The sequence below is a fragment of the Equus caballus genome, chromosome 10 (assembly GCF_041296265.1).
Source record: "Equus caballus isolate H_3958 breed thoroughbred chromosome 10, TB-T2T, whole genome shotgun sequence".
NCBI lineage: Eukaryota > Metazoa > Chordata > Mammalia > Perissodactyla > Equidae > Equus > Equus caballus.
Window position 1 is genome coordinate 77,239,771 of NC_091693.1, and position 19,252 is coordinate 77,259,022.

Below are 19,252 nucleotides of genomic sequence, written 5' to 3' on the forward strand. Positions count from 1 at the left end.
GCGATACGCGTCTGGGATTGGCCGAGAGCGGGACCGGCGCGGGACCAGCGCGCACGGGCCGAGCGCGGCGACTTGTCCGTCATGTGCGGCCGCCCGGCCTCCCCGCCTCGCTGCGCGCCTGGCGGGGCTGGGGGGCGGGGCCCGGCAGCTGCTGCGCCTGCGTGGTGGGCGTTCTCGGGGAGCAGCTGCCGCCGCCGCCGCTACCGCCGCCGCGTTCGGGTGTAGAATTTGGACTCTCCGCGCCGCGCTAACAATGAAGCAGAGTTCGAACGTGCCGGCTTTCCTCAGTAAGCTGTGGACGCTGGTGGAGGAGGCCCACACCAACGAGTTCATCACCTGGAGCCAGGTACGCCGCGGGCGCGGCGGCCTCCGAAGCCCCTGACTAACCGCCGCCTCCCTCGCGCTCTCCCGCGGGCTTGTCTCCCGCGGCCTGCGGCGCGACGCCGGCTGCGAGGCCCGCGGCGCGGGTCCAGGGCTCGGGGGCGCGGGCAGCCGCGGGGGGCGGCCGGCGCCCGGCTCAGGCCGCGGTGGGGGAGGGGTGGCCGCGCGGGGCCCGCGGCCCGGGAGGCCCCGTAACGGTCCGGCCCGGGCGGCCTTCGGAACCGGCCCGGCGGCGCGGAGCCACGTTCCTGCACACTCATCCTCCAGCTCGCGGGCGCCGAGGGGCCGAGGGCACGGGCGGCCCGGGCCGCCTCTTCCCCTCGGGGCTTCATCCGAGGAAATCTTGACCCCGGCGCCCCGAGGCTGCTCGCGGAGACGGACACGCGCCGCTCTGCCCCCGGGGTCTTTGTGAGGAGAGCGTCGGGGGAGTGGGCGCACGGTCCGAAGCCGCTGATCGATAGGTTTGCAAATCTCCCCTAGGAAATGGGACATTCTTCTTTAGAGATTCCGAGCCATTTGTATAAACGGATTTTTATGATGATTTTCACCCAAGTGCTGAGACAGGTGTTCAGTAACTTAGTGAGGAGCTGAGATGATTCGCTAAACAGTTGCCAGCAGAGTGGGCTATGGATGCCGTGATTATTGGTTTGATCCCAACTCTGCCACTAAACGGAGATGACCTTAGTCAGGCTCCTCCTGTGCCCTGAGTTTCATCGTCCATGAGATGCATGGGTTGCCCAGGTGATCCAGGACCCCTTCTAGTTCCAAACACTAAAATCCTAAGCAGAATGGTTGTTACATAAATGGCGCGTTTGCGTTGGAATACCCTCTTAGGCTGTGGGAATCATTTGGTGAAGGAGAGTGGGTTTCTCTTACCGTAGATGGTGGCCTGTTTGGGCTGTTTTCTTATTTAGCGGTCTGGAGATGAGGAAGGCAAAACTACCTGCACAGTGCCTGGCACCTGTTCAGAGCTGACTGAATGTTATCTCCCCTCGTTCTCCCTTTCTTTTCTGTTCTTTGCCTGTTATGGGAAGTCTCGGTTTTATTATTTCCTTCTGACGGGGAGCACCATATTGAGTACATAAAGTTTTGACGACTGTAACACCGTATTCTGTTTTATCTGTCATTTGCTGATTTTTTTAGTTCCCTTCTAGGACTTAATTTTCTTGAAGGTCAGTATCATCAGCTGGATGGTGTGTATTAAGCATTTGATGAGTTCTGTACAGTCGTACAAAGAAAGGTGAAAATCAGGAAGCCAGCCACCAGGGTACACTTAAAAATAAACAGATGTCTCATGCTTTTCATCAGTCAGAAGGATTATAAGTTGACAAGGATGGATCAGCACACGCCGCTGTTACTCAGCCTTGTGTTCGTGTTAAGAGATTGGATTGAGAGTCTCCTCCCCAGCCCAAGCTGGCTTTATCTTACCTTTTTGCTTGGATGGGCCTTCTTGCCTACAAGTGGTACCTAAATATATTGGTAATTGGTTAATTAAAGGGTATTGTGTCAGTGACAGGTCTAAAAATTCTCGTTAGCCAAAATATTTTAATAACATTCTTATTTTATGGGTAGTATCAAATGTGGAGAGTTTCAAACTAATACGTAAATGCATCATTTTATGATTTCTAAGCCAAATACAGCAACCACTTAAAAATCCTTCTTATTTATCCCATTATTAAGTCTAAGCCTGTGTCTTAACTCATTTTCTAATTATAATGGGACAAATAAAATATAAAATCAGTGAGGGTAGGGACAGTGTCTGTGTCAGGGACCCGGTAGATACTTAATAAATGTTTGATGAATCAGTGAAATCCTTGGACTATGTAATGGAAGTGGTAGGAATGATGAAGATGGAATTATGCCTGAAAATAATCTTAAAGATCATCTAGCTTGGCTTCATTTTCATATGGGTGAGGATTTGAGGCTTCTACAGGTTAGATTACTTACCCATAATTACAAAGCCAGCCATTATTGCAGGTGGGACTCTAACATAGATTTCTGACCTCCCAGATCAATCTTCTGTCCACAGCATTACCCTTAATACAAGTTGGCACGATATTTTGTTTTATGCCAAAATGTTAGACCTCCCAGATCAATCTTCTGTCCACAGCATTACCCTTAATACAAGTTGGCACGATACTTAGTTTTATGCCAAAATGTTAGCCCTCCACAAATCAGTGAACAATTCTGGATTAATGTTGTCTAGGGTTCAGCTTTAGTTGCTTAGGAAAGCTGTCTCATTCTTCCACAGATTTTTCCAAAATTGTTAACAGTGAAAGATAAAACTTTAATTAAACAATGATGTTAGATGGAAAAACCAAAATAAGTTACTCTCATCTTTTAAAAGTTGCTATTTATGATTGTCTCTGGTTTCCTTCAAACTTGTTTTGCTGAACTTCTGTTGAGGTAATTTAGCATTTATACAATCAGAGTGAATATTAAGACCTTTTAGAAGCAACAGATGTTTTGGAAACCAGGCAATCTTTTATGCAGTTTTTTTCTTTTTTACTTGTGGAAAATAATTTATTCCTTTAGCTTGAGTGTTAGGCAAGGGGAGAAATCTCTTACCAACTGCATTTGAAAAAGCCTGACTCAATATTCCTGAAGTTTATATAACTTTAATTTTCCTTGAAACTTGTAATATGACAAAAATGAAAAATGAAATATCCCCATTCTCATCTAATTATAGAAATATGATATTTTGAGTAATCAAATTAAGTGTATTACTGATTCAGATAATAGAAATGTCTTTGGATCCAGAGTGTCTTTAAAACGTATTGTTCATATTTTTCACGTAGTCTCCCTTTGGAGGTTTCTTTTTCCTTCCTTTTTTTGTTTTTACATTTCCTGTAACTTCAAAATTTTATATAGATATTTTGGCTTTGGTAGGCATTCTATTGCAAGAATCAAGGTCAAAGACAGCACTGTCGGACAACCTAAAGCTGTTTTAAATGTAACAGAGTGCTAAACAGAGGGCACAGGTTTAACTTGGAAGCAACTGGGGAAACTTGATATTCAGGGACAAGAGGTTGTGGAAGTTGAATGGAAGTTCTTACCGTTCATAGTGAGGAACAGCCTTTACTGTTGCTGAAATTTGATACTCAGCGTATGTTGAAGTGAAGCAGTATAAAAGAAGGAAAGAACTAGAAAGTCATCGTTTTGCCAGTGTTATTACCTTTGTCTGAGTTCTTCAGATTGCTTGAGAAGACCAAGAAGTGATTTCCACTGAAGACCTCATACTCATTTGTTCCATCTTTTTTGCCTTTTGCCATTCTCGACTTCCCTCTCCCTCTTCAATCAGCAGAGACAAATCAGAAAATAGGAGGGAAAGGGGGCAAAAAAAGAATTTGTTCAGTGTTTGCTAGCTGTTTTGGATGAATTTGAGCAGTAGGCCCTTGGACTTGCTAATATTATGGTGTCATTTTGAACTTCTCAGCAATCATTGCATAATTATAGTATTCTCAAGTGGAAACAAGAAAGGCCACAAGCGTGGCAAAATAAGGGGTAAAATCCACCTTAGGTAGGCCTACAGAAAAGTTGGAAGATTCATTGACAAGTATTTTTTATTTATATACATAAGAAAGAATGAGCTAGAGGCTCGGAAGGAGTGGTTGGTGAACATTAAGAAGTTATAGAGTGTTTAAAAAAAGTATTACAGATTTCTATTTTGAAAAATGTTTTAAAACAATAAGGCTGAAGTATTAGATTATTAAGTAAGAATATTTTGGATATTTTTAACCAAGGGTACCAATTTGAGCAGTAACAACTGTTACTACTCTTTGGAAGCTTGCCAACATTTATGGGTAAGGCCTAAAAAGAAGCTACCCATCTCTCCCACCCCACTCAGTAATGGTTTTCTCTCCCTTGTAAAATGTTCGGGGAGAGTTCTGTGTTGTATTACTTGAGCCTCACAGGTTTAAATGGCAGTAAGGTGGAATTTTTGCACTCAGAGGTTATTTACTAGTTTTTAGAGTGGAGACTGATAAGAAGAGACACAGAATGATATGAGTGAATGAGGGTTGTATGTGTGTGTGTCTGTGAGAGAGAGTGCAGATATAAGCAAGAGGCAATCATCTCCTTATTTGATATAATCCAAGAGTTGAAATTCTAAAAATATAATTTGGTCCACTGTGACCAGGGATTCAGTTATTCAGTCACTCACAAATATTTGTGGTGAATCTCTTAGGACCAGACAATGTTCTAGGTACTAAGAATTAATTCACTAGTGAACAAAGTGGCTGCCTTCATAGAGTTTATGTTTTAGTGAAGGATGTTGATAATTAAAAAATAAGCAAATACAAATAATATAATTTTAGTTAGTGATAAGTACCATAAGGAAAATAAAGCAGAGTAAAGAGAGAGTGTATCAGTTAGGATCCAGTTGGGAAACAAAAGTGACATGGTATTTTGAACAGGGAAAGTTTAATAGAATTACTAACTATATTGGGGGAATTGAAGTAAAGAAAACTCTGAAGAATATAGGAATAGCGGTTATAAGAAGCAGCCATCAGTGCTAAGGCTAAGATAGAATGCTTAAGTAAGAGCTATTTTCCCCCAAGTCTGAGATCCTGACCTTGTTGGAGAGAGTGTGACTGTGTTTCACTGAATGGCAAAGAAGTCACTGGTGCCACACTGGTAGAGCTTATTGGAAATCCATCCTTTAGAACTTGCCAGGAAATAGGCCCTCTAAGACAGAGGTTGGCAAACTATGGCCCATGGGCCAGCCATCTGTTTTGTAAATAAAGTTTAATTGGAACATAACCATGCTCAGTCTATTTACATGTTGTCTATAGCTGCTTCCTTGTACAAGGGCAGTGTTATAACCTTATGATCTGCAGGCCAAAAATATTTACTATCCATATCTAGCCCTTTAAGAAGCCCTTGCTCTAGAGTACCCTAGAAAGCTGTTCATGGGGAGATGTCTTGCCAGATATGCTCTGATTTGAAACCTCCAAAGGGAGAGGGAATGCCAGGGGAAGTTGATGGCCTTGGGGTGCTGCTGACCTCCATACACTGCAAGAGCCAGGTACTGGAGAACCTGCCTGCAGTGCAGGAGCCTACCAATGACACGCTGGAACCAGGAAGGAGAACCCCTTCCCTGTTGTAATTTCTCTCTGGTGTCTTCTGTTGACAAAGCTTAACACCATGCCAGCTGGAAAAAGACATTTAAGGGACCCAGCTCCATGTTTGCAGAGCAGACAGTGAAGAATGAATTTGGATCAATAAATTGGTAACGAGCATGTAAAATGACTGGGATTTGTGGGTATTTTAGGTAGAGTGATCAGGAAAGCCTCTCTCAGGAGGTAACTTTTGAGCAGAGACCTGAAGGATTAGAAAGGATGGACCAGACAAAGGGGAATGGCTTGTGTAAAGGCCTTGACCATGGCATGTTTGTGTGATTGGAGAAGGCCCCCATGGTTAGAGTATTTTTAGAGAACATGAGAGTGAGGTCAGAGAAGTAGCCAGGAGCAGCTGGTGTAGGGCCTTAAGGCTGTGGTAAGGACATTGGAAATGAGGGAATGGTTAGAAGACTCTCACAGTTTTCCACTGTGGTTTTGAAAAATAGTATGACTGAGAGTAGGGTGGTAACAGTGGAGATCGTGAGAAGTTGTCGCATTGGATGTCTACTTTGAAGGCAACTGATAAATTGGCTGGTATTGGAGGAGGGACAGAGAACTAGAGAATGGCTCATAGATTTGGCCTGAGCAACAGGGCAAATGATGGTACCATTCATTTGCTGAGATAGAGGAAGATTCAAAGAAATGCAGGTGGGGATTCTGTTAGGCCGTTAACTTTGAGATTACAGATGGCTCACTAGCATTATTTGAAAGTTGTTTTATTTTGCTTACGTTTCATTGACCACAGTTAGTCATATGGCCACACCTAATTTCAAAGGAGGTGGGGAAGTATAGTGCTAGAAAGTCGAACAAGAGTATTTCTGAACAGTCTGAATGACTCGTACACTCCAAGAAGTCCAAATGGAAATGCTGAATAAGAGGTTCGGATATAAGATTTGATGTTCAGGGTGGAGTTTGGAGCTTCTGAGTGGTAAAGCCATGGGACTGAATGAGGTCATCCAGGGAAACAAATGAAGATAGAAGGAACTGAAAGATAGAGTATTCCAATGTTCACAGGATGTGAAGACAAGAAAATGCCAGCAAAGGAGATTGAGAAGGAACAGTGAGAAAGGAAAAACAAAGGAGTGAGGTCGTAGAAGTTAATGGAAGAAAATAGTTCAAGAAAGAGAAGATAATCAACTGTGTCAAATGCTGTTATGAATATTCGTGTACACCTCTCCTGGCATATATAAGCAAAAATTTCTGTAAGGTGTATACGTATGTATGTGGGGTGTGTGTATAATACCCATGTCGTAGAGTGGAATTGCTAGAAAATAAGGTATGGAATGTTCAACCTCAAGATCAAATTGTTTTCCAAAGAGATCATATTAGCTTCTACTCCTATTAGCCATGCATAAGATTTTCCATTAATCCACATCTTCTTGAAAACTTGATATTATTATTATTAATTTTTACCAATCTTGTAGATGTAAAGTGTCACCTCATCGAGGTCTTAATTTATATTTCCTTGATGCCTAATGAATTCAAACACCTTTTCATATATATTGGTCCTTTGTGTTTCCTATTCTATGAAATGTTTGACCATTTTTCTATTAGGTGGTTTATCTTTTATTATTTGTAGGAATTCCTTGTATTTTCTGTATATTCATTTTATGGATTTGTGGTTGCTTATTTCTTCTCCCAGTTTGTGGCTTATCTTTTTGCTTTCTTCTGATGAGTAGAAGTTCTTAATTTTAGTATAATTTTGACGTATCAGTCTTTTTTTGTAGGTTATGCTTTTTGTTTCTTTAGGATATTTTCCCTCACCTACCCTGGGGAGAGAAGAATACTTTGCTTTCTCTCTTCTTTTCTTCTGAAAGTTTTAAGGGTTTGCGTTTCATATGTTAAGTCTTTAATTCACCTGGAATTAATTTTTGTGTGTAGTATGAGGGATCCAATTTCATTGTTTTCCATATAAATATTTAGTTGTCCTAGTCCCTTATTGAATAGTTTTTTCTTTCCCCAGTGTTATGTTTTGCTACCTCTGTCTTAGAGCAAAATTATGTATAGATATTGTGGTTTTGTTTCTAGGTCCTCTGTTCTCTTCCATTGGACAATTTATCCTTTTGCCCATATCTTGTGTCTTAATTACTGTAGCTTTATAAAAAGTCTTGCTTTTGGGAGGGCAACCTAGTCCTCCATGTATGTTTTAAAATCAAGTTCCATTAAAAGAAAACCTATTGGGATTTTTATTGGAATTGCATTGAAACTATAAATCAGATTAGAGAAATGGATATCTTTACAATATTGAGTATTTCCATGAACAAGGCATATTTCTAAATTCATTTTGTTGTTTAATAAAGTTTTACAATTTTTTGCAATTCGGTCTAGCACATCTTTGTTAGATTTCTTCCTAGGTATCTTATAGATGTTGTAAGTAGGGCCCTTTAGTTAAAAATACATTCCTAGCTGTTGCTGGTGATTAGAAATACAAGTAACATTTGTATATTGATAATAAACCAGTGAGCTAATCATTTTACTGATTTCGGTTTTCTAAATGTACAGCCACAGCATCTGTGAATGACGGTTTTGTTCTTCCTTTCAGAACCTTATACCTTCTTTCGTTTTTTTTTTTTTTGCAGTGGCTGAGACCTCAGGGTGTCAAATAAAAGTAGTGATCATGGGATTCCTTTTGCTTGTTTTTAAAGTAGATGGTTTTTAATATTTCCCCTTTAAGTTACTAGTTGTTAAAATTGAGAGTTTTATGGTTTTTTTGTTCTTGATGTCATGCTTAATTGGATAATTTACAGGTGTGAGGGGCATGCCAGGATGGAGGATATAGGAAAAAGTTGACTTTGAAAGAGTGGGAAGATGAGTTCGAAATAGACAATAAGTTGAGAACATAGTGAGTTAAAGAACATTGTGTAAAAATATTAGCAATTGAAAATTCAGGTGTGAAATTTAAGATGGGCAGAGGCAGAGGTAGATGTGATAATCGTCATATATAATAAAGTCAATGATTAGATATACTGGTGTGAATGAGATTGCCTAAGAGTGTAAAAGGTGTCATGATAAAGGATAGAAACCTAAAAAACACTCTACCTCTTGATGGGTAGAAGACAATTGAAAGGAAAGGAAATATGAGAGATGAGAGCGCCAGTAGTGTATAGTTTCAAAGCCAAAAGAGTAGACCATTTAAGGAGGGGGTTGTCAGTAGTGCCAAATGACGTGCCACAGAGAGATGTAAGATGATCAGGACTGAAAAGAAGGCATTGAATTTGGCATTTGACATTGTAGGAAAAACAGCTACAGTAGAGGGAGGGAAGCTGAAACCAGTTTTTAGTGAGAGTCAGTAGATGGTCCTGGATTGGCAAGTGGGGCTTCGAAGTATTTGTTTAAATTTTGCAGTGAAGAAAAAGAGAAATGGAGTGGATATATTCAGAGGAAAGTAAGGTGGAGGGAAAGTCCCTTTAAGATAGAAAAAGATGTATGCATTTTTAACTTTAATAGTTATTACCTAATAACCAATGCTGATTATTGTCAAACTTCTTTTAAAATTTTGCCAGTCTAATAAGTTAAAAATCGTTATTTGTTTTGCTGTTCATTCAGTTATGGGTGACACCGGGCCTCTTCTAAATTTCACATTGGGTTTTTCATCTTACTGATTCGTTAGAAATTTTTAATTAATGTGGTTAACCTTTGTCATAAATGTTTAAAATATTTTTATGTTAATCTTTCAACTTTATTGTATTTATTTTATAACTCTATCATCAGTTAGGGTTATCTTCAGGCACAGGTAATGGAAATCCAAAAACAGTGGCTTAAACAAAATAGAGATGTATTTTTCTCTTATGTCTGAAGATAACTCAATCATCTGCTGGTCTTTTCAGCCATACTTAGTGCCTGTACCTTAGTGGTTGCTGGAAGTCCAGCCTTTACCTCCAAGTTCCAAGCAGGGATATGGGATGTAGGAGTTTGACACTTTGAATCTTTCCTTTTTTAGAAGCTTTTCTGGAAGCCCCACTCAATCCATTCTACTTATATCGTATTTGCCAAGTGTGTTGTTTGGCCATTTCTATTTGTAAGGAGGACTGAGAAGTGTGGTTGCAGCATCAAACAAAATTGTGATTCTGTTAGTAAGAAACTGAAGGATCATCCATGTTGTTGCAAATGGCAGGATCTTTCTTTTTTAAGGCTAAATAATGTTCCATTGTGTGTGTGTGTATACGTTTTCTTTATCCATTCTCCCATTGATGGACACTGAGGTTGTTTCCATATTTTGGCTGTTATGAATAATGCTGCAGTGAACATTGGAATGAAGATAGCTCTTTAAGATACTGATTTCATTTCCTTTGGATATATACCTAGAAGAAAGGTAGCTGTATTGTATGGTAGTTCTATTTTTAATTTTTTGAGGAACCCTCATACTGTTTTCCTTAATGGCTGTACCAGTTTACATTCCAACCAACACTGTACAAGGCTTCCCTTTTCTCTACATCCTTACCAACGCTTGTCTTTTATTATTTTTTTTGTAATAGCCGTCCTAGCAGGTATGAGGTGATACCTCATTGTGGTTTTGATTTGCATTTTCCTGATGATTAGTGATGTTGTGCACCTATTCATATACCTGTTGGCCATTTGTATGTCTTCTTTGGAAAAATGTCTATTTGGGTCCTTTGCCCATTTTTTAATTGGGTTGCGTTTTTTTTTTTGCTGTTGAGTTGTATGAGTTCCTTACGTATTTTGGATATTACTCCCTTATCAGATAGATTATTTGTAAATATTTTCTCTCATTCCGTTAGGTTGTCTTTTTATTTTGTTGATTATTTCCTTTGTTGTGCAGAAGCTTCTTTCTTTAATGTAGGTGATATGTTAGTAAGCTTGATGCAGTAGTCATTTCACTCTGTATATATCAAATCATCATGTTGTACACCTTAAGTGCATACAATTTTAGTTTTAAAAAATAGAATTAAAAAAGAAATTAGAGGCTTTGGAGATAGGGTAGGCAGCTAGCCGTCTCCATGGATAAATCTATTAGTTTTTACCTCTGTGGCTTCTGGGTTTATGATGTCGTTGTAAAGAGTGAGATAGCAGTGAGTTAGCACTGCTTTTATGAGTTAGCACTGAGCTTTGTTTTTTTCCCTCCAAATGGAAAATTTATTAACTAATCTTTTTCCCTCTTGATTTTCCCCCTGATTTGAATGCTATTCTTACTTATTACTTATTAAATTCTTAAATAGATTTGCTGCTGCTTCTCTCCCCTCTAGTCTGTCCATTCATCTGTTGACTATCTCTTCTTTAGTACCAAATTTTGTAAACACTATAATTCTATCATCTTTATAGGATAGAGTTAACACTTCTCTCCCCATTGTTTTCAGTATTTTCTTGCCTATTGTTACATAATTATTTTTACAAATGACCTTTAGTACCTAATATTTGGTTGTGTTAACATCTTCTCACCTCATCTCCAAAAACCTATTTTTTTAATTAAGAGAGAATTTAATATATATTGGTGAATTTAGGGGGAATTGACAGCTTTACAACACTGTATTTGTTCCTCTGTAGCTTTTTCTTAAAGATCTTCTGTAGTTTTAAAATAAATTTTTAGATTATTGATGGTTTTCTATTGGAATCTTTTATTCCATTTTAATTTTAAATTTTTGTTGTGGTGGTAAAATATACTAACCTAAAATTAACCATTTTAACCATTTTTGAGTATAGTTCACTGGCATTAGGTATGTTCACATTGTTATGCAATTATTACTACCGTCCATCTCCAGAATGTTCTCATTTTCCCAAACTGAAATTTCATACTCATTAGATAATAACTTCCAATTCCCTCCTCCTCCTAGCCCATGGTAACTATTCTACTTTCTGTCTTTATGAATTTGACTATTCTAGATACCTCATATAAGTAGAATCATACAGCATTTGTCCTTTTTTGACTCGTTTGTTTCACTTAGCGTAATGTCTTCAAGGTTCATCCATGTTGTAGCATGTGTCAGAATTTTCTTCCCTTTTAAGGCTGAATAATATTCCATTGTATGCATATACCACATTTTGTTTATCCATTCATCTGTTAGTGGACATTTGGGTTCCTTGCACCTTTTGGCTATTGTGAATAATGCTACTATAAACATGGGCGTACAAATAACTTTTTGGGTCCCTGCTTTCAATTCTTTTGGGTATATACACAGAAGTTTAATTGCAGGATCATATCGTGGTTCTGTGTTTAGCTTTTTGAGGAACCACTATACTGTTTGCCACAGAAGCTGCACTGTTTTACCTTCCCACCAGCAGTGCACAAGCGTTCCAGTTTCTTCATGTCCTCGCCACCACTTGCTTTCTGTTTATTTTGTGTTTTTTTTAAATAATTACCACTCTAATGGGTGTGAAGTGATAGCTCATTGTGGTTTTGGTTTTCATTTTTCTAATGATTAATGATGTTAGGCATCTTTTCATGTGTTTATTGGCCATTTGTATATCTTCTTTGGAAAAACGTCTCTTCAGGGTCTTTGCCCATTTCTAATTGGGTTGTTTGTTGAGTTGTAGGAGTTCTTTATATATTACGGATATTAACCTCTTATCAGATATGCAATTTGCAAATATTTTCTCTGGTTTCATCGGTTGCCTTTTCATTCTATTGATAGAATTCTTTGCACAGAAGTTTTAAAGTTTGAGGTAGCCCCATTTGTCTATTTTTGCTTTTGTTGCCTGTGCTTTTGGTGTTATCCAAGAAATAGTTGCCAAATCCAGTGTTGTGATGCTTTTCCTCCTCATATTTTCTTCTTAGATTTTTATAGTTTTGGCTCTTATTCTTAGGTCTTTGTTCCATTTTGAGTTAATTTTTGTATATGGTGTAAGTTAAGGGTTCAACTTTATTCTTTTGCATGTGAGTATCCAGCTTTCCCAGCATCATTTGTTGAAAAGACTGTCCTTGCCCCATTGAATGGTTTCAGCAACCCTTGTCAAAAATCCTTGGATCACATATGTGAGGGTTTATTTCTAGGCTCTCCGTTCCATTGATCTGTCTGTCTTTATGTCAGTATCATGCTGTTTTGATTGTAGATGGTGTCCGACTTACGATGATTTGACTTAGGAATATTTTACTGCATAATAGTGTGGAAAGTGATACCCATTCAATAGAAACTGTACTTTGAATTTTGAATTTTGATCTTCTCCTGGAATAGCAATACGCAGTACGCTACTCTCTTGTGATGCTGGTTCGCAACAGCGAGGTGAAGCTCCCAGTTACCCATGCGATCATGACCAACACACTTACAACCATTCTGTACCCATGGATCCTTTCTGTTTTTTACTTTCAGTACAATATTCAATAAATTATATAAGGTATTCAACACTTTATTATAAAATGGGCTTTGTGTTAGATATTTTGCCCAACTCTAGGCTAATGTTTGTGTGTTGAGCACATTTAAGATAGGCTAGGCTAAGCTATGATGTTTGGTAGGTTAGGCATATTAAATGCATTTTCGACTTAGAGTATTTTCAGCTTGTGATGGGTTTATCAGAATATAACCCAATTGTAAGTCAAGGAAGATCTCTACTGTATTTTTGTAGTAAGTTTCAACTTATTTATTTTTTTATGGAAGAATACTAAAGACTTTAAATATTAATTAGTAACCAGATATCTTAGTGAATTATAGTTTTCAATTGATTGTACAGATATAATTATGTCTATTGCAAATAATGATAAAATACTCTTCCTCTCAGATTTTATCTTATTTTTGTCTAATTGCATTGGCTTTAAAACAATGTTAAATAATCGTGCTGGCTACATACTGTGTTTCTTTTATTGTTTTTGATTTAATGTAATTCTTAGACTGTTTCACCATAGAATATGATGCACCTTCTGGTTTGAGATACACTTCTGAACTTTTGAGGTTGACATCAAAGAGTTTAATTGCAATTTGGTGCTTAATTGCAGATTGTTTCTTGTTGCCATTAATAGGAATAAAATGTTGGTCTGAAGGTATCATGGAAGGACTGCCCGGTTTTGGGGTTCATATGTATCACCTACTATCTCGTAGGACCTTAAGTAATTGATTTTTTCTCTTTCTTTCAGAATGGCCAGAGTTTTCTGGTTTTGGACGAACAAAGGTTTGCAAAAGAAATTCTTCCCAAATATTTCAAGCACAATAACATGGCAAGCTTTGTGAGGCAACTGAATATGTGTGAGTATGGACAGCAGTTTATTTGGAGTAGCTGTCATCAGCCACTGATTAAAACTATTTTTTCTTAATAGGTTATTAAAGGAAAATATATTCCATAGAAGCACCATTGATTTTTGATTTTTGTCTATTTTGGTCATTTGAATTTTGAATCTTTTTCAGATGGTTTCCGTAAAGTAGTACATATTGACTCTGGAATTGTAAAGCAGGAACGAGATGGTCCTGTTGAATTTCAGCATCCTTACTTCAAACAAGGCCAGGATGACTTGTTGGAGAACATTAAAAGGAAGGTGAGCTAGTGTTAACATGATTTAATTAGGACATTACCATATAGCATGCTTGACCAAGACTTATGTTTCAGCACACAGGTTGTTCCTTATTGGGATGACTTAGACTAAGAAAGCTTTAGTTGTCTCTCTCTATTTTATTATTCTTTTCCATGTGCTCAGCTGTTCTGAAGGCTCAGTCTTCAAACACTTTCTAGAGGGAAGGAAAATGTTTACATTCTGACTGAAGGTGAGGAGTCATCCATATTGGGATGGCTCATTCCTAATTTAGCTTAAAAAATGTAAGCTCGTGCTAAAATGTCAGGACTTTTTCTCTAGTTCACTGCTGAATATCTAATGCCTAGAATAAATCCCTTGCATATTGTAGACATTTAATATTAGATTTTTGAATGAACAGTGTCTTGCTGAAATGAGATACTTTTACTAAGTCCATAAAAATGAAGCACAAAAGGGGTAATGGACCATGAAAGAAAATCGTCCAGTGTGCAGCTGTTACTGCATAAATTTGATTAAACATGGAATGTGATAATAAAGAGGCTTGGGGAAATTATAGGAAGTTTGGCAGAAGGAAATGAAAAGAAAAAGCCTTCAAGATGTTCCTGCTTTTGGAAACTTCTCCACATTAAAAAAACAAAAAATAGACCAGTTCTTATTCTCTCTTTCTGAGCTATACAGTTTATTCTCTTCCTAGAATCCTATCCTGGGCTTTTCAGAACTAGATCTCATTTCCTGAATGGGCTACAAAGACTACTTATAATAGGAAGGCTTTGAGTGATAATTATGGTGTTTAGTATTTCTTTGATTTCCTAAATTTGCTTTTTCAAAGGTTTCATCTTCAAAACCAGAAGAAAATAAAATTCGCCAGGAAGATTTAACAAAAATTATAAGTAGTGCTCAGAAGGTTCAAATAAAACAAGAAACTATTGAGTCCAGGCTTTCTGAATTAAAAAGGTAAAGTATTATTTCCAAATATAATCCTAATATGGAGGTTGGTGTATGTGTGTATTGGGGCTTGGGAGTTGGTGCTTTGAGTACTTAGATGACATTGTTGAAGCCAAGATCAGAGATCATTTTTCAGTAAGTATTGGGTTCGTTTATTTTTGATTTGTAGCCATAGACTTTGCTCAATATTATATTTTCTCGATGGTCGTTGAAAGAATATATAAACCTGGGCAATCAAAACAATTTGATGCACAAGTCTTACTCATGAAACAGTAGATGTTTAGTTGGTGTGGGAAATACGATTCTCCTCAGGTTAGCTTTCATATGATGTTCACACACATATGAGGGCACAAAAGCCATAAAAAATACTACACATAGTGCCCATTCTTTTTTTTTATGGCAGTTTCTTAAGACTTTTCTATGTGACCTATCTCTTAGGAAAAAGTAGGGCACAAAAATTAAGGAAGAAAGAACACAAGAGACTTGTCCTAGTTGATACTTATTTTACATAGACTTTAGCAAGTGTTATTCAAATCTTTTATGTACAGAAAGATGCTTTATTTTGCTTAACTACAATTCTTGGCACTATTCTAACTTGCCACAGTAACAGTGTGTAGAGTAGATGTATATACTTCTCTTCTGAGTAAGTTGCTGGGATTTTCTCTTATCCTAATAGGTGCCACGGTTTTGAGAGGAGTTATTTTATGTATTCTCTCTCCCATTTCAAATGTGGGACATTAGTTTATCTATCTTAACTCAAGTATCTTCATTAAAAGAGTAACCTTGGACTTTGATTCCCTTTTTGATTAAGCCTTAATTTTAAGCTCTCCCATTCCGCATATTTTATTTAACCACTTATGCTAGTTTACTGTATGTATCTTGTGTCTACTGAGGTGCCCTTTGACCCAATTCCTTTCATCTCAGATTTATCCCTTAAGTAATTGGATCTGAGATGCATTCTATAAGTCTTAGAGGTAACCATTCTCCTGCTTATCTTTAGTAGGCAGGTGACAATATCATTAAATTTCTGAGTCAGAAAAAGTATAGGAGTTATTCAGTAAGTTTTAAAGTCTCATTTTCAATACCCTCTCTATGTAAGTCTAGTCTCTTTTGTAGTAGTTTGCGTTGAGGAAGATGGCTTTTGTGGAAATTAACAAAAGAGCAAAAATTAAAGCATTTAATAGGTGGATTATCTTTCATGCCTTCTCAGCATTATCATTGCTGTTAACATTTCATAACTGTGCAATTTCAATAAAAAATGGTGAATGAAGAAAAAGAAACTACTACTACTGGGCAAGTTGGCAGTTTGTCATATTTGGACATGTGTTTAAAAAAACAAACTTTTTTAGTGTTTTCGTATGCTTGTGTTTATACTGATCTTAAGATAGGTTTTAGAGTCTGACAGACATTATTAGTTCAGCGTTAGCACCTATATACTATCTGTGTCATCTTGGGCAAGTCTTCTCAATTCCCTGAGTGTCAGTGTCCTCATCCATAAACTAGAGATATTAATTCCTTTCTTGACAAATTTTAGAGAAGTTTAATAAATAATACATATGAAATACTTAGCATAGTGCTTGGAGCATAGCAAGTGCTGAGTAAAGTCACTTCCCTGTAAGAATTGTTTCCTAAGCTCAGTCCTGAGTTCTCTTGGTAGCCACAGTGGAAAGGTTAGCTTAGTAATGAACCAGATTGTCAGAGGAGTAAATTGCCTACTACTATATAGAAACAGGCGTGAATCCTAAGTTTTTGCGTATATATTGCCCTAAGTAGGAGATAGTACAATTATGAAGGAATGATTCTGGAGTTATGTCAAGATGGCTGCCATTCTATGTAATTGAACCAAAGTTTTCCTAGTCTCATAAAAATACATAGTAAAGACTAGTTAAGTTTTCTTGCATTCTTAATTGAAGACAATGAGGCCTAGCTTTCTGATTGATTTTTTTTGTTTTTTTGATAAATGATAACATAGTGAGAATGAATCCCTTTGGAAGGAGGTGTCAGAGTTACGAGCGAAACATGCACAACAGCAACAAGTTATTCGAAAGGTAAGCTTTTTTCCCCATGACTGTAATCTGCATTTGTTTGATAAGTACCATTTGTGACCCAAAAAGTTTCTATGGAATAATCAGTGATTGATCTTAGTTTCTTATATATTGGGTACACAGAGGTAAAACTATGAAATCAAACAAATTAAGCCAAATGTTATATGTCCTTTGTAATAAAAAAACATTTCTCATTAGCAAATAACTAGTCATTCTATACTTCCAGCTAACATCTCATTAGCTTTTAGTAAATGACCTTTTGCCTAATATAACAACTTTAAAGATTCTTTAGCCTTAGGAGTATAATTAATACACTACCAATTTCTTAACATTTTTTACTATAAAAGACAGCCTTACTACGTGAGGTTTTGTAGTTTTTACTATTTTTTACTCTAAAAGGCATAGATACAGTCTTGGAAGATAAATGACTAAAACTTTCAAATCAATTGACAAAATTATGAGTTCAAAAAAATAAGTTATCAATGTATGCCATTATTAGTCTGTGCAGAAGAGCAGTTAATTTGGTATTATAATATAAATCCTAGATTTTAGTATCTGAACTGAAAATTACTGGGGCAACCGAAAATCTCTCTGTTGCATTGTGTTCTTATGATTTAATGTTTTCATATCAGTTTTCATATGTTAATAAGAGGTGAAACATAAAAGTAATTAAGGAAGCTATTTTTAGCCTGTGAGTAAACTGGACTCTAAGTTTAAGCAACAGGTTTTTTGAGGGGAGGGAGGGTGGGAGAGCTTCAGCTTGTTCGTGCTTAGAGGCCTTTAGCTAAAAATAGGGTTATGATTGACAGGATCTGGGTCTAGTGGAGTAGGCTTAGAACAAAGATGAATGGTAGTTGCAGCCTTTGGCCTATTGTCAAAATAGATCTACTCTTTTTAAAAAATCAGTATGCAAGTACAGGTTGAATGTAGAATTCAATTCCAAGTGTTTAGTCCAAGTACCTGTATTTTCAAAACTTCCGTAGCTGATTCCACTGTGCAGCCGTGTTAAGAATAACTGACTTAAAATGACATATGTACCTTAACCTGTACTTTACTTTAAAAATCAGTTAATCTTTTCTAGAAAACGTTGTTTTAGTTAAATATTAACTTACAATATTCCATAATTTGTTGTTGGGTTTTTCCCCCCAAAAACAAGTATAGTTGGTAAAATGCTTATAAAACATTTCACTTTTTCATGAAAGCTAACATTCTGTTGCTCACATTTGAGTTTGGATCTGTATTTTGGTGGAGTTAGAGAGTTTACATAGTGCATGATGACAGCCAATAATTTTTCTCTATTCGTGTAATTGGTTCCTGACTCTGCCATTTACTCTTTGGTCTTGGTTTAATTGGAATAATATATGTGAGGTGCCTGTTATAGGACTTGTTCAAGTACGTAAGTTAGATGCTATAAGTGTTACATACCTTATCGTCTCCTTCAGGAAACCAACTCTGTGCAACATGATACAGAAATGTCAAAAGAGAACTGAGATGTAGGACAAATTTCAGGAGAAATTTAGCCAGTGATTCATGTTCTTATAAATTGTACCACTAATGTTTTCAGAATTTTCCCATAAAACTTTTTTGTAAATTAACAAAAATAACTGAAGTTGAATTATTTTATAGCTATCTTTAAGCTTAAATGTTGTCTTTTCATCAGTTGTCAGCATTTTCTTTTGAATAAGCAATTTAGTAGCTAACCTCCTTTCATAGACTCTAATGTCTGGTTCTTCCGTTCAAATGTCTGTATTTTTCTCCATGAAAAAGTTCATGTTGACTGTAATACAAACCATTTAGTATCCTCTTTTGGGAGAGAACACACAATATTAAAGCTACACAGTATGTATTTTTAATTGACACTTCTCTATTTTAATTGTGTAATTACCTTTCACAAAGCTTACAGGGAACTCTTTTTCAAAGAGTCTAAATAGTCCTCCAGTCACTTTGGGCGTCTTTTCATAGCCTCTCAGTGATCTGTTTCTTTTCATAGTTCACCATGTGATTCTCACTTTTCTAGCTCCTTTAGAAAGTTGATGGTAACTTTCAAGGCATACCCTGAGTCTGTGGTTACTACATTCACATCAGTATCACCTGGCGAGCTTGTTAAACACTCTCGGTGCTGGACCCCAGCCTCCAAATTTCAGAGTCAGCAATTCTGGAGTGGGGCTGAGAATTTGCATGTCTAACAAGTTCCTGGGCCAGTGCTGCTGGTCCATGGACTGCACCTTTAAGAAACATTGTCATAAAATATGAAGGATTGTTTGCCTGTCTTGATCTGTTTAATAGTTTTTCTTCTAAATTTAATCAGACTTTGAAGATTAAACCACCTTCTTGTGATTGTCAATATGTGT

At 37.3% G+C, this 19,252-nt stretch overlaps 1 protein-coding gene across 2 annotated transcripts in view; it reads left to right on the top strand.

Moving 5' to 3' along the window:
* Nucleotides 1–15: 15 nt before the first annotated feature.
* HSF2 (heat shock transcription factor 2) overlaps nucleotides 16–19,252 on the top strand; it is a 33,066-nt gene continuing 13,829 nt past the window's right edge. The window contains exons 1-5 of one of the 2 annotated variants that reach the window (XM_023651001.2): nucleotides 16–346; nucleotides 13,522–13,630; nucleotides 13,790–13,917; nucleotides 14,741–14,865; nucleotides 16,829–16,904. In XM_023651001.2, coding sequence (XP_023506769.1) covers nucleotides 254–346; nucleotides 13,522–13,630; nucleotides 13,790–13,917; nucleotides 14,741–14,865; nucleotides 16,829–16,904 — 531 coding nt within the window. In that variant the 5' untranslated portion in view covers nucleotides 16–253. The remainder of the gene's footprint in view (nucleotides 347–13,521; nucleotides 13,631–13,789; nucleotides 13,918–14,740; nucleotides 14,866–16,828; nucleotides 16,905–19,252) is intronic. The other variant, XM_023651000.2, reaches the window with a different exon arrangement.